This window comes from Plasmodium berghei (assembly GCF_900002375.2).
Source record: "Plasmodium berghei ANKA genome assembly, chromosome: 4".
NCBI lineage: Eukaryota > Apicomplexa > Aconoidasida > Haemosporida > Plasmodiidae > Plasmodium > Plasmodium berghei.
In genome coordinates, this window is record NC_036162.2 from 166,045 (window position 1) to 191,431 (window position 25,387).

A 25,387-nucleotide genomic window follows, 5' to 3' on the forward strand; every position below is an offset into this window, starting at 1 on the left:
GATTAAGTTTGAAATAAACAGTTAAGCATAAAACCAGTAAATATTTGATTGTGAAAATAACAGCAAAATAACAATAATAATAAACTTGTATTTTATATTATAACACCAAAAATTATAATTTTATTTCTTAAAATATACAATATTTATATTAGCATGTTCATAAATTTTTTAACAATATAGATTTATATTTGTTTTACTATTTTTGACTTAAATTATATATTTTGTTAATTGGAAAATTAAAAAATAACTATACTTTCTTAATTTAAAAGAAAAACAAATGGATTGAAATAAATTAACTTAGTCTTTTCACTTAAATTAAAAACAAAATATCAATAGTAAGTATATACTATTTAAAATGTTAACATTGTGGTATTGAGTTTTTATTTTTCTATTTTTGTGAAATATTTCTTCAAAAAATATGATCACATAGACATATACATCCTTTACTTTTACAATATAATATATATAATTATAGAAAATGTAGAAAATATACAAATATTTATTTTGAAATATTAATAATATTGACAAAAATGTGTTAAAACAAAATGATAATAATAAGGCATAACTAAAGGGAATATAATTGGCTGTGTAATGTGGATCCAAATAAAATATCATTGTTTTTTCAATAATTCTATTTATCCCATTTTTTTTTATATTAATAAGACAATTATTTCGTCGTTAATTTTATCATTATCTCTTTGCCTTCTTTTTATATTTTATTTTTTATTGTGATTATAAAATTTCTATATATTTATATACTGCTGTTATTTATCAAAAAAAAAAAATCAGCATAATGCACTTTATTTATAACTAAAATTAAGAGAAAAAAAAATAGATATAATATTTATGTGCACTAATATTTAAATTAACTATAAGACAATAATTGGAATAATTTGATAAATCATGGATATATATTTTTTTAAATAACTTTTTCAAATGTGTCAATATATTTGTGTTTTGTAATGATAAAAAGATTATCATATATGGATATGCTCTATAAAAATAGAAAATTATATATGCATTTAAAAAACAAAAAATATATATAAAGAGGCAAACTTAATAAAATACATTTTTCCTGTCTGATTTTGTAAAATAGTCTCAAAAAAGCATATTTGAAAAAAAAAAAAAAAAAAAATCGGTATTCCCTCTCCATATTATATAATCAATATTTATAAAACTAAAATATAATATGAAAATTTTTATCAATAATATAAATACATATAGTGGAAGCTGTTTATGTGAAACATTAGATATTATACAAAATGAAAAATGTGAAATATATGGCACACTGATAAATCAAAATGAAGCGAAAGAAGAAGATATGTACATGTATAATTATAATAATGTAAAAAAAATAGTATCAAAAACCAATAAAGATAAATTGGTAAAATATATAGTTACGTCAAATTTATGTGTATTTGATATGCACAATACAGGTATAGAAGAAATAGAATATGTTATAAGAAAATTAAAAAATGAAGAAATAAAAACAAAAGTAACTTTTATTCTCGTTTCATCTATTATGACTTGGAATAAAACTAAAAGAAAATTTGTTAAAAAAAAAATCGAGGAAAAAATTGAAGAAAAAATTGAACAAAGCGACAATGTTTTAACAAAACAAACAAATGATAAAATAAATTCGGTCCAAAACTGTCAAAAAAATAATATAGACAAATATAGATATATACCAGAAGCTTTTAGCGAAAAGGATTATTTAAAAAGAATTCCATCGTCTGGTTTTAAAGAATTAAAAACAATTGAAATACTTGTTTTATCGTTAAATTCTATTAAAAATATAAACACTTATGTCGTTGCATCAGGGATATTATATGGAAATGGAGAAAATGTTTTTTTCCCAATTTTCAAAAATGCATGGTTTGGAAAAGATAATCAAATAATTGACAAAGGGAATAACTTTATTCCAGTTATTCATGTAAAAGGATTATGCGAATATGTTAAAAATGTATTTATATATAAACCTGAAATAAAATATCTTATAGCAGTTGATCAGGAATATGTTACGCAAAAAGATATTATAAAATCTGTTGCAAATTATATTTCCGCTAATAACAATTATTTATCTGTATCCTCTTATGATTCTATTTTTATTAAAGACTCTGAAAAGTTATGCATAAACTTAAGATTCCAGTGTACACGGTTTTGGAATCTTAATCAAGTAGATGCAATCAACGAAAAAAAAAAAGACAATCCTAATGTGTTAAGTAGCGACAATGAAGAAAGTGGGCAAATTGGAGAAAATAGTGAAAGTGAAGAAAATAGCGAAAACGAAAAAAATAGCGAAAACAAAGAAAATAGCGAAAATGGCAAACGTGGGGAAGAAGAGTCATGTATTAAATTTCATTGTCAAGATGGATTCGTAAAAAATATTTCAATTTTAACGAAAGAATTTTGCGAATATCGAAATCTTAAATCGTTAAAAATAATGATCATGGGTCCACCAGGGGTAGGGAAAACATTTATTGGTAAAAAAATTTGTGAGCATTATAATTTAAAGATATGTTCTATTCAAACATTATTAGATGAATGCAAAAAAACTAATTATAAGTTTCCAGAATATTATACAAACAATTTAAATGATGTTGGGAACACAAACAAATTAAACTTAAACGATATTTCATCAATATTTTACAAAAAATTAAAAAGTAATGAATGCAAATTTCGTGGGTATGTCTTAGATTCATTTCCTAGAAATTATTATGAGGCAAAAATGTTTTTTGAAAAATATTTCGTTTCAGATGTAGTGGACAGTTCAAAAGATCTTACTTATTCAAAAAATGAAACAATGAAAAAAAAACACAAAAAAATTAAAAACAAAAATGAAAAACGAAGGAATAGTAATGAATCGAAGCATAGCGAAGAAAGTGAAATGAGCTTAAGTGAAGAAGAAACAGAAAGTAAGGTAGATGACGAAAGTGAAGAAGATGAACATAGTGACTCTATAAATAAAAAAACATCTAGTCAATCATATACATCAGAAAGCTTAGATGAATTAGAAAATGAAGATCAAACAAGCGAAAATGGTGATTCTTCAAATGAAGATCGAATTAACGAAAATACAAAAAAAAATAAAAAATACGATATCAAAAATGATAGTGAGGAAAATAAAAACAATGAATATATATATAATGAAAACAAAAATATGGATCCAAGAAATAATCCTATACTCCCTGAATTCGTTATAATTCTAAAATCAAAAGAAGATCTTTGCAGAATTAGAATGATGAATCTACCAAAAGATGAAATTATTAAAGGACATAATGATGAAAAGGGTTTTGAAAGGCGCTATAATAAATATATAGAAGAAAATTGTAGAAATGATTATTTAGAGTTTGATAAAAAAAATACAATTGAAGATTATTTTATAGAAAATCAAATAGAAGTTTTAAATATAAATATAAATGAAAAATCAATTCTTGAAGATATATTAACAAATATATATATATATATTGAAAAAAATAAAAAATTTTATAATTTTTTACCTTCTACTGATGAAATTTTAAAAAATAAATTACATGAACAAGAAATAAAATTATTAAATGAAAAAGAGAATATAAAAAAAAATGAAGATAATACTATTAATGAAGAATTAAATAAAAATGATGAATTAATAAAAGCTGAAAAAAAAAGACAACAATTACTTATGGAATATCAGCAGCAATATATACATAATCAATCATTGCCCTTACGATTTTATTTAATTAAAAACATTTTACCAATTTTAACTGATGCACTAATATATATTTGTAAAACAAAACCAAAAAATCCATGTTTGCATATAGCAGAATATTTATTGGAAAATGCACATAAGTACAATGTTGATGAAAATACTTTACCTTTGATACCACCCAAAAAAAATGAAGATAAAGATTCTCCAAACAATTAATTTCCAAGGAATGAACATTCCGCACTACATTCTTCAATACATACATTGTATATATGAACATAAAATATGTATTGCTTTTTATTCGTGCGTAAGTTTTTAATCAGCAATAGCTAGCTTTATTATATCAGAATCCTCAAACTAATTTATAATGAGTTAAAATATATATATATAGACAAAATATTATGATTTTAGATGATTTTCATTATTGAAATCACAATATGATCATAATTCATTGGAAATAACATAAAGTTTATTATGTTCTTTCCCTAAAAGCTGTATTAAAAATTTGTACACAATAAACATCCTATACAATATTCAAATTAACAATTTCATAGTTTGTTTAGTAAGGCGAAATAAACAAATTTTAATTTTGTAGTTGTAAATATATATGTTAAAAAAAATTGAATACAATATATTGGTGTAAAACATACACAAAAAAAATTTTCATCAAAATAGTCTATTTTCATTCATTTTAAACATTTTATTCAAATAATTTTTTATGATAAGACAATTTATTTTTCCAAAAGTTTTATTTTTTCTGACATATTCATATAAATACATAAATGAATATTACGCGTATATAATTTTATATGCATCATTGTTTGTGCTTATACATATAAATATGTCTATTATTCTAAATATAGCTATTATATTATTGATAGGATATGTAAATAAGCATATATTTAATATTATATTTTTCTGCATGAACAAAATTGGAGAAATAGCTAGTATGCACAAAAAATATTGCATGTTCATAAATAAACTCGTTTTATTTATTTTGGCAATCTTTTAATATTACACTTCAAAGCTAATGTACACATGTATATGCTTAGTCTCCTATATTTTAAGAGGGTGAGAATATAATAAATCATGTACCTTTACATTATTTCAAAAATTACTATTTCAGTATTTAAAGTTGTTTTTTTATTATTTTTAATTTTATGTTTATATGATATTTTATTTATTTTATATATAGCGCATAAAAATGATAATACAAAAAAAAATAGAATAATAATTAAATAAAATAGCATAATATGAATAAAAAACTGAAGAAATATAGTCTATAAATAAAATATATATACTCCAAAAAAACGAATAAAAATATATATATAATAACAATAGAAAATGACTGTGTGTTAAGAAATAACAACCTTTTTAAAATAGAATATTGCTAAATAATATTCACTTGAGTATGACTTCAATGTATTTAGTGTGTGCATTAATACCAATGTTTTTGCTCTACATATTTTTTTGCATCACGGAACATTTTCCATAAAATAATATGCGTTATTGCAAAAGGCCAGATCCACCACCATAAATATGATGAAAATTTTGCCCACCATCGAGCAAGGGCCATGTGCCAAAATGGATATACAATTTTTTGTTGAAAAGGTGAAATAGTTTGTTGAATATACCCCCCATATGCTGTATGCCTATTCCTCCACATCATTTCGGCTTCAGGGGGAACTGGATATGACCCCAAAGGTTTTTGTTCATGTTTTGGAGTTTCCTTTTTAACGATATTGTCACGTACTAAATTTCTTTGGAAACATATATATCTCTTTTTTAAATCTGCCACATTGGCTTTTATATTATAAAATGCTTGACTATTAAATATTGTTTTCACCATTTTACATGAGATAAATAGAAAGTTGAGTTTTCGTGATTTTATTTGTATTCGCCTTAAATATGAATTTTAAAACTATTATATATACTTATGTGATATTTTATATATATTCTGTTAATATTTCATAATGTTTTAGAATTCATATTTTTCACATATATACATATCTTGATTTTTTTTTTTTTTTTTTGTGTAAAAAATTATTTTTGTTTTTCATCAAAATTAAAAGCACTCATAATTATGGTAGTAATCGAAGTTAAAATTGATAAGGTAATGACGCAAATTTTGTTAAAATTTAATACAAGGGGAAAAATATAAACACAATATAAAATGTATACTGGCATTACACCTTTTGTAATAAAAAATAATTTGAATAATGCATATTTTATTTTTTTGGAAAAAAAAAAATAATAATAATAATAATAAAATTGTCATAAATTTACTACTTTAATATGCACTGTTCATATCATTTTGGTACCAAAAAAAATAATATATAAAATTAATAACGGTAAAATAAAAGTAATAATAATTTCAAGGTAGATAAAAAATGTGTGTAGTATATATCTATTCACATTTGTATCCTCATTTGTGTTATATTTAAATAATGATATATTGGTATATTATATATATATATGTGCGCCTACGTGTTTTAATTTATTTATGTGATCATTTCATGACTAATTCAAGATATAATAATACATTCAAGAGACATAAATAAATATAAACATATTGATGAAACAATATAGCGCGTTATACACATTTGAACATTTGTCAAGTAAGGAATATATATATATATATATGTGGGTATGGGCAGCGAATATTATTTTAAACAATTTAATTTTTTGTGTATATTTCATGAACTTTATTAATATAGTTCTACATAAAAAATATGTACAAAATTAACATTCAAGTGTAATTCTATACATTTCTCTATATTTGCATTTATTTGTTTCAAAAATCATAAAAAAGGTTTTAAAAAAATGCTAGATGGTTTTTTAAATGTCAAATATTATGTAGTATATGTTATAGTTACAAGCATTGATATGTTAATATATGATGATATGTGTGTGTGTGAATTACCCCAATACTAATATAATCACAATATAATAATAAATATTTTTATTTATTAAAATTGTAATTCTTATGTTTACAACTTGAATTCATATTATACCAATAATAAAAAAATAAAAAATTAACTTTCTTTTTTTTTGTTATTCTACAAAATGACAGGAAAAAGGATATATATAAACATATTATATATATTTGTTAAGGCAATTATTAAAAAATATATATATGGATAGAATATTAAATTGATTATTAATAATTCATAAAAAAAATTGAAACATTAAATAGTATTGCATATATGTATAAACATATTTTTTGTATTTATATACTAATATGAATATTCTTTTTTATATTTATTGCATATTGTCCAAAATCTTTTTTTTTTAATATTCCGAAAAAGTGTTACAAAATCAATAGTATATATTTTTTTCCGTTAAATATTTCTCGTAAATATATGTGCAAACTGTTTGAAAAGGACAATATATATAATAACTAAACATATGAGTATCTGCATATGCATAATATTTTACTGGTATATTTAATATCTTATACACACATATATATATATATAAGAAATTTAGTATGAAAAAATAACTTTTTAAACTTATGATAAGATATTTCTTCTTTACTATTTAAGAATATAAAACGTGTTTCAACTTAGTTGGGAAAATAAACTACTCACATTTTTCTGCATTTCTTATATTGGTGGTTTGCTCTATCTACAATTCGGCTGAGGCTCCAAATCTGGGAAGCGAAATATGCAAAAGTAAATATAGATAAAAAATAAATGAATAAATCTAGATAAATGAATGAACGAATAACACATTGTGAATAGAATTATAAATGGTATTTGGCATAAGCATATATGTGAAGGAAATAGATATAAATGTGTGCTTTCATACAATTGATGGATTAGCATAGGCGACAAAAGATTGTTTTATTTCTTCAACGGACTGCTCGATTTCTTTAATTTCTTTTTCTGTATTATTTATTAATTCAATATCCTCATCATCTTCATCAATATTAATATGATCCAAATAAAAAGTGTGATATGGAAGTAGAAATGCTAATATTTCTTTTGCATCATAATATTTTTCTGTATTTTGAAAAATATGAGAAAATTGTCTTTCTTTATTTATGCTACTTTCATAAATTTGTTTTCGATCTTCATTATAATAATTTAAAACTCTTTGCCTTTCAGTCGATATATTTTTTTCAAAATTAATTAATTTACAAAAAGGCATTTTTTCAAGAATATATTTATCGGGTAAATTATTAGTATGAATAATATTCATTTGATCAATTTCAGATAAAGATTTTGAATCTGATTCTGGGGTATTTAATATATCTTTTAGTTCATCATTTTTTCCAAAAAATTCAGTATTTATAAAATCAATTGTTTTTTTGTAATAATATTCAAATTCTTTTTCTTCATCATCTTCTGATAGTTTTTCTTCATTATTATGATCTACATATGCATTATTTAATTTTCTTTTATCTCCAATATGTCTATTATTTGTTTTATAATTTTCAGTTATTAATTTATCATAATTATTTTTTTTTAAATTTTTATTATCAGGAAAAGTGCTTATATTATATTTTATTAACTTTTGTTCATCATTTATTCCATTTTCTGATTCACATTTTTCTTTTATATTATTATCTACTATTGAACTATCGTTTGAAATTTCATTTTTTACAACATCATCATTGATATTTTCATTTGTTTTTATTTCTTTATCATCATCAAGATCCTCCTCAGGATCTACCGTTTTGTCATTTTCATTTGGTTGTACATAATCTTTTAAAATAGCCATTTTATTAGATTCATCAATGTTATTTACATTTTCTTCATCGCTTTTTGGCTTTTCGTTAGTTAGCAATCGTAGGAAATTCATTCTGTAAAAAGCGTTATATCCAGTTGGCTACTTTTTATTTCGTCTATTATTTCATCTATTATTTCGTGTTATTCTTAACTACATAATTAGCTTTTACAAACCCGGGATAACAAAATTGGTGTTATACCCGATAATTGGATAAAAAAGAAAAAAAAAATGATTTGCTAAACTTTTAATTTTTTACATGACGGAAATTAAAAAATAAATATGTATATCACAAAAAAATTGTACTTATATTTTTATATAGGTATGTATGCATGCATGTATAAAAAGTGGCATATAATGTTTTGCCAATAAGTTGGATATCCTTGTTAATTGTCATCAAATTTCAGAAAAAATACAAATATACATATATTCTTTTAATATATAATAATATATTTGTTTAAAAAATTTTACATATATTAAATACCACAAAAATTTAGCATACTAATAATAAGTAAAAAAAGAAAAAAAAAAAGTCGCCAAACTGAAGAAATTAAATTCATCACAATTTATGCTAATATTTTTTTTTGCAATTTCGATATAGTATATGAATACAATAAATTTTCAAAAAAAAAAAATGTCATAACTTTATATTTGCAAAAATATAATTAAATAACAAAATATTTGAATTAAATTTAAAAACATTAAGGTAATTAATTATATAAATATTTGACCCCTATACTTATACCCAAATAATAATAAGTTAAATATTTTTTTGAATATGAAAATATTATAAAATAAAAGGCTATTAGAAATAACATACAAAAAATAAAATAACAAATTATTATGAAAAGTTACGATATTCAAAATTATAAAAAAAGAAAACCATTAAAATATAAGACAACCCCCCCAAAATTAGCATTATGCAGTTGGGTATATATATCCCCATATAGTTAATATTATTAAGTAGAAAAGACAAAAATATATATATTAAAATTCTTAAATTTTATAATACAACATTTATACATTGTTTCATGATCATATATGAAAACAAAACATTTTTCATATACTCAGTTTAAAAAAAATATACTAGCATATTTTTAGTAACTATAAATATAATGAAACAAAATTTTGAAACTCATTATTTTTTACATATATTGTTTTATTACACATTAATAAGCTTAATATATCAATTGATTGTATGGAAATAAATATACTTATATTTGTTTCTACATAAAAAATTGTATATCATGACTGTTGTTGCAAATGTTTGATTATATTTCCTTCTTTTATTGAAAAAAAAAGCACTAAAATTATATTTTATTGTTCATTTTAAAGTATATATATATATATATATGCCTATTTTATTGTGGTAGCACATTGGGAAAAATACAACATTATATATGTGTAATATCTATATATATTAATTTGTGTTTTTATCATAATAATTAATTTATTTACTTTAAAAAAATTAAAATTATATTTTTCTCATACATAAATAAGTGTGAAATTACTATTATTTTATAAATATTTTTTTGGAAAAAAACAACAAATTTCAGGATAAGTTCCTATGTACAACAATACAATTTTTTTTAACTTTATTTTCTTAATTGGAAATTATTATATTAAATGGGCATTAAATATTTGTATTGTTAATTTTTATAAATAATATTTCGACTTGAAAATTTTTTGCCATTTTGTAATAAACTATAATAAAAAAGCAAGTACAAAATTTCTCTTTTTTTTTTTCTCTATAAATATTATATTATGTTGTACGTATTTCACTAGTTTGTAATTTTTGTTTCTATCTTTTGTAAAGAATGATAATTTCGACTTTTATTTATAATCCTTTTAAAAAGAAAATATAAATATTTGTCATATATGCAAAAAAAATACATAATAAAAATTTCTCAAAACATACGACAATCGATGCACATATAAATTATTATGTAAATTTTAAAATAAACTTATATAAATATCGTTTTATAATTTATTTAAAATTGGGTAAATAATTTAACACTGAAAAAATTAAAAATTTTCAATAACTTAAAAAAAAAAAAAATATATATAATATGGCAGGATCTATATGGAATAAAAACAGCTGGCATTGGTAATACAAAAGAAAGAAATAAAAAAATAATTATATTTCTTGATATTCATTAAATTTACAAACTTATAATTTGTAGGGAGGAAAAAAATTACAACAAATGGGGGGAATCTTATATAAAGTCGAAATTAATTCATTTAAAAATTGAGGATGAAAACTTGTCTATATACTTTGATACAATCAACATAACAGGAAATGTAATAAAATAAAAATATAGAGGATAAAAAATAAAAATAAAAATTTCCTAATTATGTACTCCTATATTTGGAAATTCACACACATACCCCATTTATATTTTTTGCATTTGCAGGCTTCTGTATCAATTCGAAAGGGGAAACAAATTAGCTCTTTCGAATTTGTCATTAAATTTAAATGGAATTGTTTAAGAAAAAAAGAAAATATCAACTCCTTCGGTGGGGACGTGGAAATATTAGATTTTTCCAATTGTTCATTGGAGGTATGACCATATTTATATATTTACCTGAATGTTCAGGTGAAATGTATCCATTAAATTTTAATAAAAGTTTATATATAAATATATTTTTCCATTTATTTATCATACATTTTTTTTAATACTAGGACAACGATTATGAAATAAATGTGGAAGCGAATGAAAGCAATGCAGACATGAAAAAAGCATATGAGATATTAAGGAAAGAAGGGAAAGAAAAAATCAAAAACACCTTGAAGGATTTCCAGCTCGAACTTTTAAAGCATGACACAAATGAATGTAATATAAAAAAAAATAAAAAATGTATACATAAATTTTTTTATTATTTAATATTTCAAAAAAAATTTGTAAATATAACGTAGTTTGTAATAATTCCGTATTATATTTATGCCATATTTTTTATTTTCTTTTTTTGTATTGCTTGTTCATAATTTTCAGCCACCAAAGAACTCAAAATCAAAGAAACTGAAGAAGAAAAGCTTAAAGACATAAAAATTAACTATAACGATAATGTAAAAATACAACAAGATATAAACAATAACAATAATGTAAATAAAATTCAAAATGACGAAAAAAAAGAAGGATCTGTATGGAATATTAATAATTATCATTGGGAAGAAAAATGTTTAACAAAATGGGCAAAAGAAGAATTGGAAAAAATTTTAAATAGTTCTACAATTGAATTAAATAATAATATTCATTTTCAATTTTTTAATGCAGAAATTGAAGGAGAAGCTTCATCAAGTTTAAGAAAGAAAAAAAAAATTATTATTTATGATCTAAAAATTGGTGCTGAATGGAAAGCTTCCAAAAAAAATAAAAACAATGAAATTGAAATGGAAGCTAAAGGATACATAAGTGTTAACGAAATTATTTCGGATTTTTCTGCTGATGATCAAAACAAATATAAATATAATTATATTTTTGATAATAATACACCTGAACATTCTACTATTAACAATGTAGTAAAATCAGATATCCCCCAAAAAATGAACGAAATAATTGATTCTTTTATTGAAAAAATGAAACAAAAGTAAGTGCTTTCGCACTAGAACTATTTTGAATTTTCAATACAAAAATTATAGTTATATAACTAGGCCTATTATTATTATAATCATTTTATCATCATTATTATTATTATATATTTTTATTTTTTATGCCATTTTACCAACTTGAAGTTTATCAGCATTCTACACAGAATTAATTAATTCATTTATTCAATGTTTATGATTTTTGTCTTTTACCTGATTTTAAATACATATACACATTTATCTGCTACACCTCCTTTTCCTTGCATTTTATATTTTTTGTTATGATGGCATTTAATTAAAGGATTTCTAAATGAGTAAAATACAGTTTTTTTAAAAATATAACTTTTTTTTTTAAAATATATCATATTTGCATAACCATTTATCGTTCTAATATAGTTCACACAAAATTTGTTACGTCATAAAAACAGGGATGAATAAAAAATAATATAAAATATTTTTTGTAATTGCATAAAGCATACATAATTACATGTTCATATTAACTAATTTTAATTTTGAGGTTTCATTTTAATTATATTTAATTTTCTACAGTTTAACTAGTTAAGCATTCCAATGTTCTTGAGTCTCTCTTGAAGTTTTCCGGTTTCGTTTTCCTTGACCTGAAAAATATCATATAATTTTTTATTTATTTGCACACATATATTCATATATATATTAAATATTTTCTGAAAATGTTCATATTATATTTCCATATTTTGTAATTTTATTATTACCAAGTCATCACATCCGCCGACAATTTCCTTGTTAATAAATATTCTTGGTACGGAACTTTTTCCTGAAATAAGTAAAGTTATATATATTTACATATACATATATAGCTATATGTATTCCCTTTAATTTATTTTGAAAAAAATATCTTGATTAGCTATTTGTTTGTCCTACCAGTTAATTCCTTGAAATATGATTGGATATCTGCCATATTAGCATTTTTCTCAATTTGCTCTACATGCTGAATTTACATACATAAAAAATATTATTAGTTATAAACAATAAATAAGCATTGTTTTTTTTTAAATGTGTAATTTTCATGGGTATTATTTTATACACACAAACTAATTATTATGTGTTTTTATACATGCACACATATAATTATGAAAAAAACTATATTTTCTTATAAACAAGTTCATTTTTATACGTTTCAATTTGATCTTACCATATTAACATTATATCCTTTTAAAATGGATATTGCTTTAATGCAATATGGGCATTCACTAAAAAAAATACATACACAAATACATTATATATTAATGCCTGTTTTGTTTTTATAAAATGTTTATTACAATTTTTTGTATAGGTGTATGCCAGTTCAAAACTATAATTTACACCTGGAAATATAGTTATATATTTTTTTTATTACGTTTTTGAGAATACAGCAATTTTATTTTCATCGATGATTTTATGTACAAATTTTTTAATAGTTTCGTATGTGGATCCCATTTTGTTTAAAATAAAGATTAATATTGAAAATCTATATAAGAAAGAGAGTATATATATATATATATATATATGTGTGCGTGTACTTATTTTTTTATATGATAAACAATTCGTAAATTCATATTTAGGGTATTTATATATCCATATGGGTAACTGCTTTGCATAATATAAATTGGCTATATATAAAGCATGTTCTGGTTATAGAACATAATGCATAAACAATATATATATTTACAAAATGCATGAATGGAAACTTTATGTATGAACATATGTATATACTTGTTTTAAATATAGGTATATCTAAAGGAAATGAAAAATTATATAATTTCTAAAGTGTGAAGAAACTTAAATATTGGCAATTTCGTTAAAAACGTAATATTATATATATATAATATATTTTGTATAATTGTGTAATGATTATATATCTATATTTTTTTAATTTTTTCCAAATAAATGATCATATTATACGAGATATATTTTTTTTATCAAATAGCTTTATATACATATAAATAAAAACAATTGTTCATTATTATTGCATATAAAAATATGGATATACGTACATACAATATATGCATAAAATAATTTATTACATATTTACGGGTTTATACTTATATATATAATATACATATGCATATTATTTTCCATTTTTATGTTTTACATTTTTTATACAAAAAAAAAAATTAATAATGGGTGTACAAAAAGGCTATCATATAAGAACAAACAAATAAAATAAAATATACATATAACTCTATTTTATTTGTAAATATAAAGAACTTGACCATGATATTATAATAAAACGAGATTATATGTGCAAAGCGACGAAGACATTTGCATTGTATTTTCTTATGAAAATTTAAATAAAAGGTAGTAAAATAATATTATTTATATTTTCCATACATGCAAATAATATATTGTTTTGACAACTTTTTTTTATACTCTTTATGGTCTTATTTGTTGTATGATTTATCCATATGCTATAATATGTCATGACTTGTACATGTTATAATATGAGCTGACTAAGCATTTTGTCAAGTTCTTTTCGTATTATATATTTTAATGAAAAAAAAGAAAGTTATATTACATACATTGTTTCAATTTAATGTAATTATTTTGGGAATTTTTTAAATGATTGTTTTCATTTATTTAAAGTTACATTTCATTTATTACAATTTTTTCGTCCCTTTCCGTTTTATTTATACAGAAATATACAGAATTTATCTTTGTTTCGGCAATTAAACTTTGCAAGTTGCTGTCTGCTCTGATATAGCTCACGTAAGTTTATGCGCTTTTTGTAAACTTCACTTATTTTTTTGATTATATTAAAAAAAAATGAAATAAATTATAAATTATTAAAAGTTGAGTGTCCATGTAAATATATACATTCACTAGGCAATGCATAAAGTTTTTTTTTCATTGCAGCGAAATAATATACTTATTGCCTAGCGTGTTTGGGAAAATCCCATTTTATAATTACACCTAGTACAAGTAATTTTCACTCTTGCTATGTTTTTCATTTTTTTCGCTAGTTTTCATCTTTTTCCCCCCTTGTTTTCACCCCTTTTTCGTGTGCAGAATGCTGAAGAAGGCTCTGGCTGGAGCGGGAGGTCTCGGTATGATATCCGTTGGGGGTGTTTACCTACTTAAGGTAAACTTTCACAAAAATATGATTGAAAAGGATGTATCATATAAGTATAGTCCAATTGCTAATAGATCTGAAATGGTAAACAGACTAAAAACAAATCAGTATGATATATTAATAATTGGCGGAGGAGCAACAGGAGCAGGTTTAGCTTTAGATTGTGCGACAAGAGGAATAAGATGCGCCTTAATTGACAGAAACGATTTTTCGAGTGGAACTTCTTCAAAATCGACTAAATTATTACATGGAGGTATTAGATATTTAGAAAATGCAGTAAAGAAATTAGATATATCCGAATTATATTTTGTTTGGGAAGCTTTAGGTGAAAGAGCCCATGCAATGAAGATTGCACCGTTTATGTCTCGACCTATTCCGATATTAATGCCTATATATAAATTGTGGCAAGTTCCTTATTTTTCATATAATATAAAAATATATGATTTATTAGCTGATTTAGTTTGTTATTTTGATAAGGGTGTACCTAACTCTATGTATATACAAAAACAAAACACATTGGATCAATTTCCTTTGTTGCATAAAGATGAATTAAAAGGCTCTTTAGTATATTATGATGGGCAGCATAACGATACACGAATGAATTTAAATCTAGTATTAACAAGTGCTATAGATAATTATGTACCTGGACAAATTGGAGCTACTATATGTAATCACATGGAAGTTATAAGTTTTATAATGGATGAAAATAATCAAAAAATAATAGGTGTTAGAGCATTAGATAAAATTACTAACAAAGAAATTGAAATATATGCAAAAGTTATTATTAATGCTACAGGGCCCCAAGGAGATATTATTAGAAAAATGGCAGATGAAAATAGTAAACCTATGATTCAAGTTTCAGTAGGGTGCCATTTTATTTTACCTAAATGGTATTCATCAAAAAATAATGGTATGATTATACCTAAAACAAGTGACGGTAGAGTATTATTTTTATTACCCTGGGAAAATAGCACAATTGTTGGAACAACAGATGAACAGCGTCCTTTAGTAGATAATCCCAAAATTGATAAAAAAGATACAGATTTTTTAGCAACTGAATTATCTAAATATATTAATGTTTCTCCAGAAGAAATAAAAAATGATATTAAAGCTGCTTGGTGTGGATTTCGACCTTTAGTTCATGATTCAAAAAAACAAAAAAAAAAAAAAAATAGCGAAAATAATAATCAAAATGAAATTACAACACATGAAATATCAAGAAGTCATGAAATTATCGAAGATGAAAATGGACTAATTAGTATATTAGGTGGAAAATGGACAATATATAGAAAAATGGCTCAAGATACAATTGATTATGTTTTATCTAAACATAGTGATAAAATACAAACTAAAAATGAATGTCGAACAAAATTTTTAATGTTAATTGGTAGTCATGATGAAAATGGAAATTTAAACCAAGAAGATTTGACATTTGGATGCAGTAAATTAGGAAAAAAACTTGTCGATAAATATTCAGAAATCGATTATGAAACAGCTAATTATTTAGTATCAAATTATGGATATTTATCTGAAAAAGTTTGTGAACTAGCTAAGGAATTAAAATTATTTAACAAAATCGATCAAACAAAACCATATATAGAAGCTGAAATTGTATATGCAAGTAGATATGAATTTGCTAATACTATTTCTGATGTTATTGGAAGAAGATTTAGATTAGGATTTATTGATACAAATGTTTCAAATCAAGTAATACATAAAATTGCTAATTTATTAAAAGATGAATTAAATTGGTCTAAGGATCAAATGAACAAAAATATCGAAGAAGCAAAATCATATATTGATTCATTATCTTTAGAATAATAAATTATTATAATATTTATAACATAATATCTTTATATTATGTATTTTAAAATCAATACTATTTTTTTTTACAGCTTATTTTATGTTACGCTACATTTATATACACACATATATGCACGCTATTATGTGATGTTTTTATTTTGTAGTAACAATCAATTTTATTCTATTATATTTTATATATTTTTTTAAATCCATTTATACTGACGAAAATATTTCGTTACAACGCATGTTTTTACACGAATGCATTATAAACTCGACAATTTTTCACAAAATTTGAAAAAAAAATAAAAATGAAAATAAAAAATATTTCAGTTAACTTAAATTTATTAAATACAAACCGCTTATTTTTTTTTTTTTTTCTATTCATAATAATCGAACTACAGTTATATTTATATCCTCATTTTTTAACTCTTTAAAATGACGATAAAAAAAATAAAGACTGAAATAATTGTTAAGTTGGGATGTGTTATATACTAAACTTGAATAGAAATTACAAAAAAATAATAAAATAAATATAGATGAAATATATTAATATTTATGCATATGCAATGCTAAATATAATCGTTTGGTACTGTACTGGAATAAAAGGGCCTCCAGTATATTTATAATATGAAAATTGAAAAGAAAGTGAAAAAAAAAAAACTAAAAATAATAACTATTTTCACGACTTTTCAAAAAAAAATATATATATTTTACATTTACAACAAAAACGAAACAAATATTTTTTTTTTGTAAACCATATGTGCTTATGTTTTGAATAATAATGTAGATCCAGTTATTTATACAAGATCGCCCCTTGGTTTTACCCAATTTATTTTGTGTTCAGGGGCTTCTAAATAAAAAAGTTTCATATCGAGACGATATTGTCTTAAAGCATCAAGCCATAAGTATGCAAAATATAATCCAACTGTCATATATAAAATAAATTCTCTTAAACACATTGTTACATTATATTCTGCTAAAACTTTTTGTCTATATGTATACCAAGCTGATTGCCATTTAATATTTTCTTCATGCTTTATTTCTTCGGCAGATCTATAAGGAACTGGAATTTTTTTTCGAAAAATTTTTAAAGGTTTTGCAAATTTATAAAACATTTCTTGATAATCGTCATAAGTAAATTCCCCTTGTATTAGTTTAGTCATATACGGTTTTAATTCAGTAGTATCATCACCTAATTTTTTTAAAAACATATAAAATTGTGGAGGAACATAATATGTATGCTTTATATTTGTTGAAACTTCAGGAGGTATACTAGCGGGTATTCCAAACTCATCTCGGGGTATAACATCACAATCATTTTCCCAAAATGGTTGCCAACTTGGTTTATCATAAGTAACAATAAACATCATAGGATATCCATAGCCTCCTAACTGTCTGTTCATATGTTCACCTTCAAAAAATTTATCTTCTTCATTATTACCATTTTCAATATAATTATTTTTGTTTAATTTCTTAATTGTATTGCTAACTATATTTCGATAATTTATTAAAAATGGATTATTTACTTTACTGCACTTTTCTTTTTCAACATTCATATAATGAAAGCTTGAGTTATCTACAAATAAATTACATCCTTTATAATATGATACTCTTCTTGTAGTAGTATTATTTCCTATAGAATTGCCAATTAGCTTTTCAAAGCAATTCTTTAACACATTATGTCCACGCATCGCTATCATTCTTTTCTATTCCTTTTAATATATCCGTATATTATAAATAGATATATACATATATATAATCTTTTATTTGCTATTTGATGTTACATGTGTTAAACCAGACACTTTCAGTTCGTTCCTTGTTTCCCGTTAACAGAGAAAAATAATATAGAGGATTGATTTATCACACCTGGTGCGTTGTGAAATATCTGTATACTTCTTTTGTACCAGCTTTTGAAAAATGAGCCCAAATTAAATCAAATCTAACACAAAAAAATGTGAAAAAAAGTGAAAAAAATATGAAAAATGAAAAAAAATATGAACAAAATATGAACAAAATACAAACATTTGCATATCCTATATATGCATTTTTTGGGAGCAAATTGTAAATTTTACGTTATTACGGATTTTTTTGCATAAAGATATATTTAAATAAAATGACAAAACACATATTTCTAAAATTAATATATCTATTACATTAATTTATTCTTACCACTAGTTGACACAACATACACTTTTTTATTATAGCTATATGTATTAATACATCCCTTTTGTACTTTTACTAAATATTTAGCCGTTCATATATTTTTTTTTGATAATTTGTATACCCATAAATGTAAAACGATGTAAAATATGCCTAATATCGCTCAAAATAATAATTACATTTTTGAAAATAAATAAAAATATATAATAAAAAAAATAGTGTAAAATGATTTACAAAATGCGTGCGCATATATAAATATTTATTTTTTATGGGTATTGTTTTGAGTTTTCCCCGTTAACCTATTTGCAAATATTTAGTACACTTGCAATTTGTTTTCTCGAAAAGTGTTAAAAAGTGGGAGATACATAAAAATGATAAATAATAAAAAATTAGATAGTGAAAAATAAAATAATGAACAGTTAAAATGCCAAAACACACAATAAATATGAATAATACACTTGGAGGAATATCGTAAAGGCGTTTTAAAAAAAATATCCTGAATTTTTTTCCATTTTAAGATTTATAATTACTAAGCAAATACCTTTTTATTTTAACTATAAATACGTTGAATGACAAATTCCATTTTTTAAGACCGCATTTTACAATTATATTTTTATCATAGTTTTTATATGCATTTCCTACCCTTTTTTTGAGAAGCTTTATTAAAAAAAAATGACGTCAGCCCCAGGATTATCTTTTGCAAATTTGACCCTTATGTTGGATTTGCCACAACTACCTGCCATTTTTTTAGTTAATATAAAAAATAATGTCAAAATTTTGACAAACGAAATAAAGCAAAATATTACCCCAAGCGAAGATATATTTTATCCGCATAATAGAATTAATTTACAAAATAAAAAAATTAATAAAATGGGAAGAGTACGGAAATATAGCAATAATGAAAGTTGGCTGTTTGGAAATCCATTTTAGCTAGTTATGAAAAAAAAAAAAAAAACTATTTTATTTTATTTTTATACTATTCAATGATTATTTTATTTAATTTTGATACATGAAAATAAGAATCATTAGATTGTCTATTCTATCGTTTTACATCAACACTATTTATTACTAAAAACATTCCAAATGAATCCAAGATATAGAAGAATAGACGATTTAATGTAAGCTCACAATGTGCATATGTGTGTGTATATAATCAACACCCCTACACCAAATATTCATATTTCCAAAATGGTGTATTTTTATTTTTTTATTGTTTTATTTGTCGTGTATAAATAAATAATTTTCATATTACACATGTTTTATTTTACCAGTCCAGTTATTTTTTCATTTTTTGATAAACTTGTTCACATTACCATGAAATATACCACTTCTTTAAATAAGTAACAATACAAAATATATATTACATTTGTACTGAAAGTTAAAAAAGATATAATTTACAAAAGAATAAATAGCAGTTCGCTATACGACAATCTGAATCTCTTATTATGAATATTTTTTTTATTTTTTTTTTAATTGTTTCCTTTTTTTTATAAATATAAAATAATGGGAAAAGCTATTATATAGCTAACAATGTTGCACACAGTAATACTCTAAAGTAGGTAATAATTGAGAATTCATATTTTTTATCCGCACATATTATATATCCATAGTTTATTACTTATTATTATAATGTTTTAAATGTATTTTTGTATATTATCCAAAAAATATATAAACTAATTTAACATATATGCAGACCGAACAAAATGGAAAAGGGCTGTTACATATTTTATAGAAAATTTAAAGTATGCCCCCAAAAAAAAATATTTTATTTTATATAATATATATTTTAATCCTCTTCCTTAAAATATTTATTTTAAATAACAGGGAAATTACATATTTAAAAAATTATATATATATTTTTTTAATAATATACCATAATTAGTATGCTTCTTTTTGCGGAATTATGCATATAGTACTTTTAAAGTTCCTATTTATAGCACAAATATAAAATGCAAATTTTGTGAACTAGTTATTTTACTAAAAAAATATTACCACAGAAAAAAACAGACTATACATTATTAATTTATTTGCCCCTTTTTAATAAGAAAAAATGCACGAAAATTATATTTGTTTAAAAAAAAAAATCTAAGTTATATAAATAATATATGAATGTAAATGTTTAAAAGCGGAAAAATACAAATAAAGGAAAACAAAAAATAATAAAATGATAAAACAATTTTCAGTTATGATAACCTTGATAGGGTTATCTTCCCTATTGAACTGTGGCCATAATGTTTATTTATGTAAGTTAAATAAAAGTTAATATGTATAAAATGCATACATACCTTGTATATAGGCAAAACTGAATATATACTATTTTATATTACCTAAATAACATATTATATTCCAATATTTTTAACAATTTTTTAATTTTCTTAAATAGTACTTAATAATTTCAAACTAGGAAAGGACAACATCGAGGATTTTATAATTCCAACACCCGTTAGCTATAAAAACAAAATGAGCAATTTTCTATTTAATCATATTTTCTTAACCTAACTTTATATTATACTTTTTTTACAGCTAACTATTCAAACAATTTTATGTGCTCTCATAACCATATACGGTGGAAGCAGACTATTTCACAGTTTTAAAAAAGTTAATGACATGTCAAAAGATTTTGACAATAAGTATAAAAAATAAGTGATATATATCTGTTTATTATGATTCAATTTTTTCTCTATTAGTTGTCTGCATTTTTTCTAATTTTTTATTTCTAATTTTTTATTTTTTATTTTCCTAGTTCTTGGGATGCAGCACACATACGGAAAAGCTTCCGTCTAAGCTACAACAGGAAATATTTTATTAAGGATTATATTAATGAGTTTTTATCTAAAAATATTTAAAATAAATATGTTAGAAAATATAAAATTTTTACAACTAAAGAAAACGGCATCATTGCCACATTTCAAATATTAATATGAATACAAACTTATTTTCTGTATATATTTAACATCAATCACTTAGAAGAAATTTTTTAGTGCTTTACAACGTTTTCTTTCTATTTTTGTTTTCACTTTTTTGGTATCTTTTTTAGTGCAAAAGTTGCACTATAATGCTGTTTCTTATTCTTTTGTGCATCAAAATATGTTTTCGCATGTCTGCATAATTTGGGAGTTTTTAATTAAACCTAACCATTTTAATAATAGCTTATTTTAATAATATCCTATTTTAATAATAGCCTGTTTTAACAATGGCTTATTTTAATAATCGTTTGTTTTAATAATAGCTTGTTTTAATTTGTTCAATTAATTGATTGGTATTCTTGCCGATTAGTTATGAATATATAAACAAATTTACATGCACCGCAAAAAAATATATATTTATGCATCCTCGAAAAATAGGGAAAGGCCAGCAGACAGTACTATATAATTTTTTTTTTTTTTGTTAAATATGTCAGCATGGAACCTTTATAAAAAAATTAGACGAAATAAAATGAACTAAAATATATTGCAGTGTATATAAGTTTTGTATATGGTACATAAAGGAATGTGCAAAAAAAAGACAGCCATAAACGCTAGAGGAATAACTCAGAAAAAAAAATAAAGTTAATTAATATATGCTTCACTTACATAACTACTTCTATATGCATAAGCAATCGTCGAAAAAAGATGTGCATAAAAGCATAATGTTTAATACGAATATATAGTAGTAGTATAATTGGGGTAAAGATTATTTTATTTTGATTTTTTCTTGGGAAAGAAATGAGAGGCCTATGGCATACACCACATCTTTGCCTATACATATAATACATGCATAATCTGTAGATATGATGAAAAATAAAATTTGAAGTGTTAAACACCACTTCTTTGTCTAGGTGCGCATTTTATTATATCATCAACTCTTAAAATCATTTCTACTGCTTCAGTTGCTGATGTTATTTGTGAAAGTTTAGAATTATATGATTCATATATTCCTAATTCCATAATATTTCCTACATCCCCTTTGTTAATATCAATACCGGCATATTTATTTCCTTTTGTATGCTGCGCACGTATTTTACTAACTATTTCTGAACTATCAAAACCGCCATTATCTAATATATATGTTGGTATTTGTCTTAAAGCTTTAGCATAAGCTTCAATTGCTAAACTTCTTTTCCCTTCAACAGTTCGTGCTAAATTGTCAACGGCATTACTCATTAACATTTCTGAACAACCAGCTCCCAAAACAATTCGATTATCTTTTAAAGTTTCCGAAAGAACAGCTAAAGCATCATGTAAAGACCTTTCACTTTCTTCTAAAATATGAGAAGATGCACCTCTAAGTATAATAGTGCATGCACCATTTTTTTTACATCCTGAAAATCGTATTAACTTATCTTCACCAATCATAATTTCCTCAATTTTTTCACAATGTCCTAGTTTTATATTTAAACCTTCTTCAAAAGTTGATGCTATTTCAGCTCCTAAACAATTTGCTAATCTTTCCATACCATCAAAATCACTATGTTCTATAGTCATGACATTATGCTCTCTAAATATTTGTTCAGGATAATTATATATTAGTTGCCTATTTATAAATACATTACATCCATGTGAAATAATACTTTCTACTTTTTTTTTCATTTTTATTTTTTCTTCATTTTCTAAATCTTGTATATCTTCAAAACTGTGTACATTTACTTTAGTTCCATATATTTTTACTTTATCTGTATCCATAGGCGTATTGGCAATCATAACATTACAATTTGTTAAACTTTTAGGTTGATTTATTCCTATTTTTTTTTCTAAAATAAAACCATCTTCTAAATAAGATTCTTTAATTGTTCCTCCACTTTTTTTTATTATATGTATTAAATCTAAATTCAAATTATCTTTTATTCTCATAATTGCATTAACAGCTAATTCTGCAAAATGATTTTTTTCATGAGTTAACAATTTTGATGATAAAGTAGTTCTAGCTATTCTTAATAAATCTTCTCTAAATACATCTGAATGCATATCATGACAAAAACAAGATTCTTTTAATGATTTTCTAGCTGCTTCTAAAGCCATACGAAAACCATCACAAATTATTTGAGGGTGAATTTTATTTTCTACTAAAATTTCAGCATTTCTTAACATCTCAGCTGCTAAAACAACTACACCTGTCGTTCCATCTCCACATTTATTATCTTGTTGCATACTTACATCTACTAGTATTTTAGATACTGGATTATCTAACCATACAGATTTTAATATAGTAGCTCCATCATTTGTTACAGTATGTTGATGATTCCGTGATCCTTCTAAATTTAATGGAGTTAATATTTTATCTAATCCTCTAGGTCCTAATGTACTTTTTACTAAATCTCCAACAGCAATTGCTCCAACAAATCCTTGCAACCTTGCAATTTCACCCTTATCTTCTTGGGCTCCTTGCTTTAATACTTCAGGAACAATTGTATTCATCTATAAAAAAAAAAAAAAAAAAAAAATGAATTAATAAATATATACAGAATATAATATACTGAAACATTTATGCAATTATACTTTCCTTTTCTACTACACACGGCATTGAAATATCCATATACAACGATTCAATCGATAAAAAACCAAAACGTACATGCAAATAAGTTCGCACTTACCATTTTTTCAAATTTGTGAAATATAGAAATAGAAAAATAGCAAATATAGAAAAAATTGAAAAAAAACTGAGAAAAAATTGAGAAAAAACTGAGAAAAAAATGAGAAAAAGTTTGCTAAATAAACTTTTATAAACAATGTTCTTTAATTTTTTCTCCTTAAATTAGCATATCGATTTGTGTAAATTCCAAGTTTAATTTTGCTTTTTTTTCTTTTCTTTTTTTCATATATATATTTAATAATTTTTTAGAAAAAAAAAAAATGTATATATATATATATATGTGGTATATGCATTGTATTTTCCCACTGACATATATATGCTTACCCAACGGAATAACAATTTTTATTTAAAAAAAAAAATAATAATAATTTTTTACAAGGAAACTTATAATGAATATAAAAAAAAATATTTCCATTTCCATACATTTGTTTGTTGTACATGGTTATTAAATGGATAAACTTATTTACTATTTTTTTATTTTCTCGTATTACCTTAAATATTTCTACACATAGAAATAGGAAAGCCCAAAAAAAAGTACAAATACTGACAAGTTATAAATACGCTTTAATTATAATTATAGTTATATAATATTTTTTTTTTAAATATAAAATAATTTATAAATAAATAATATTTTTTTAATATTATCATCCACGGTTTAATCCCTTAGCATGATATATTTATACAACAATAGTAACAAAATAAGAGTAGTGTACTACATATAAAAAAACGGGAAAATGCTTATTTTCCACTTTTTTACTTTTTAACT

At 22.9% G+C, this 25,387-nt stretch overlaps 10 protein-coding genes across 10 annotated transcripts; 5 read left to right on the forward strand and 5 right to left on the reverse strand.

Moving 5' to 3' along the window:
• Positions 1-1,189: 1,189 nt before the first annotated feature.
• PBANKA_0404300 (P-loop containing nucleoside triphosphate hydrolase, putative) lies at positions 1,190-3,904 on the forward strand (the record flags this gene model as incomplete). Its single annotated transcript, XM_034568075.1, has 1 exon — positions 1,190-3,904. One exon carries the CDS (start codon positions 1,190-1,192, stop codon positions 3,902-3,904), a length of 2,715 nt encoding a protein of 904 aa, XP_034420100.1.
• Positions 3,905-5,123: 1,219 nt separating this feature from the next.
• PBANKA_0404400 (conserved protein, unknown function) lies at positions 5,124-5,534 on the reverse strand (the record flags this gene model as incomplete). The annotated part of the gene is made up of 1 exon (XM_034568076.1): positions 5,124-5,534. The coding sequence occupies one exon, from the start codon at positions 5,532-5,534 to the stop codon at positions 5,124-5,126; it is 411 nt and encodes a 136-aa protein (XP_034420101.1).
• Positions 5,535-7,271: 1,737 nt separating this feature from the next.
• Positions 7,272-8,491, reverse strand: PBANKA_0404500 (conserved Plasmodium protein, unknown function; the record flags this gene model as incomplete). Its single annotated transcript, XM_034568077.1, has 2 exons — positions 7,272-7,337; positions 7,496-8,491. The coding sequence occupies 2 exons, from the start codon at positions 8,489-8,491 to the stop codon at positions 7,272-7,274; spliced, it is 1,062 nt and encodes a 353-aa protein (XP_034420102.1).
• Positions 8,492-10,485: 1,994 nt separating this feature from the next.
• On the forward strand, positions 10,486-12,008 carry PBANKA_0404600 (activator of Hsp90 ATPase, putative; the record flags this gene model as incomplete). The annotated part of the gene is made up of 5 exons (XM_034568078.1): positions 10,486-10,523; positions 10,600-10,717; positions 10,831-10,977; positions 11,100-11,250; positions 11,410-12,008. 5 exons carry the CDS (start codon positions 10,486-10,488, stop codon positions 12,006-12,008), a joined length of 1,053 nt encoding a protein of 350 aa, XP_034420103.1.
• Positions 12,009-12,556: 548 nt separating this feature from the next.
• On the reverse strand, positions 12,557-13,457 carry PBANKA_0404700 (glutaredoxin 1, putative; the record flags this gene model as incomplete). Its single annotated transcript, XM_034568079.1, has 5 exons — positions 12,557-12,619; positions 12,734-12,795; positions 12,903-12,969; positions 13,174-13,231; positions 13,378-13,457. The coding sequence occupies 5 exons, from the start codon at positions 13,455-13,457 to the stop codon at positions 12,557-12,559; spliced, it is 330 nt and encodes a 109-aa protein (XP_034420104.1).
• Positions 13,458-15,027: 1,570 nt separating this feature from the next.
• On the forward strand, positions 15,028-16,911 carry PBANKA_0404800 (FAD-dependent glycerol-3-phosphate dehydrogenase, putative; the record flags this gene model as incomplete). The annotated part of the gene is made up of 1 exon (XM_034568080.1): positions 15,028-16,911. One exon carries the CDS (start codon positions 15,028-15,030, stop codon positions 16,909-16,911), a length of 1,884 nt encoding a protein of 627 aa, XP_034420105.1.
• A 779-nt stretch (positions 16,912-17,690) lies between these two features.
• PBANKA_0404900 (cytochrome c oxidase subunit ApiCOX35, putative) lies at positions 17,691-18,593 on the reverse strand (the record flags this gene model as incomplete). The annotated part of the gene is made up of 1 exon (XM_034568081.1): positions 17,691-18,593. The coding sequence occupies one exon, from the start codon at positions 18,591-18,593 to the stop codon at positions 17,691-17,693; it is 903 nt and encodes a 300-aa protein (XP_034420106.1).
• Positions 18,594-19,725: 1,132 nt separating this feature from the next.
• PBANKA_0405000 (ATP synthase-associated protein, putative) lies at positions 19,726-19,983 on the forward strand (the record flags this gene model as incomplete). The annotated part of the gene is made up of 1 exon (XM_034568082.1): positions 19,726-19,983. The coding sequence occupies one exon, from the start codon at positions 19,726-19,728 to the stop codon at positions 19,981-19,983; it is 258 nt and encodes an 85-aa protein (XP_034420107.1).
• A 1,234-nt stretch (positions 19,984-21,217) lies between these two features.
• Positions 21,218-21,899, forward strand: PBANKA_0405100 (ER membrane protein complex subunit 5, putative; the record flags this gene model as incomplete). The annotated part of the gene is made up of 4 exons (XM_034568084.1): positions 21,218-21,296; positions 21,437-21,495; positions 21,577-21,683; positions 21,797-21,899. 4 exons carry the CDS (start codon positions 21,218-21,220, stop codon positions 21,897-21,899), a joined length of 348 nt encoding a protein of 115 aa, XP_034420108.1.
• Positions 21,900-22,847: 948 nt separating this feature from the next.
• PBANKA_0405200 (T-complex protein 1 subunit beta, putative) lies at positions 22,848-24,625 on the reverse strand (the record flags this gene model as incomplete). The annotated part of the gene is made up of 2 exons (XM_034568085.1): positions 22,848-24,446; positions 24,623-24,625. The coding sequence occupies 2 exons, from the start codon at positions 24,623-24,625 to the stop codon at positions 22,848-22,850; spliced, it is 1,602 nt and encodes a 533-aa protein (XP_034420109.1).
• Positions 24,626-25,387: the final 762 nt, after the last annotated feature.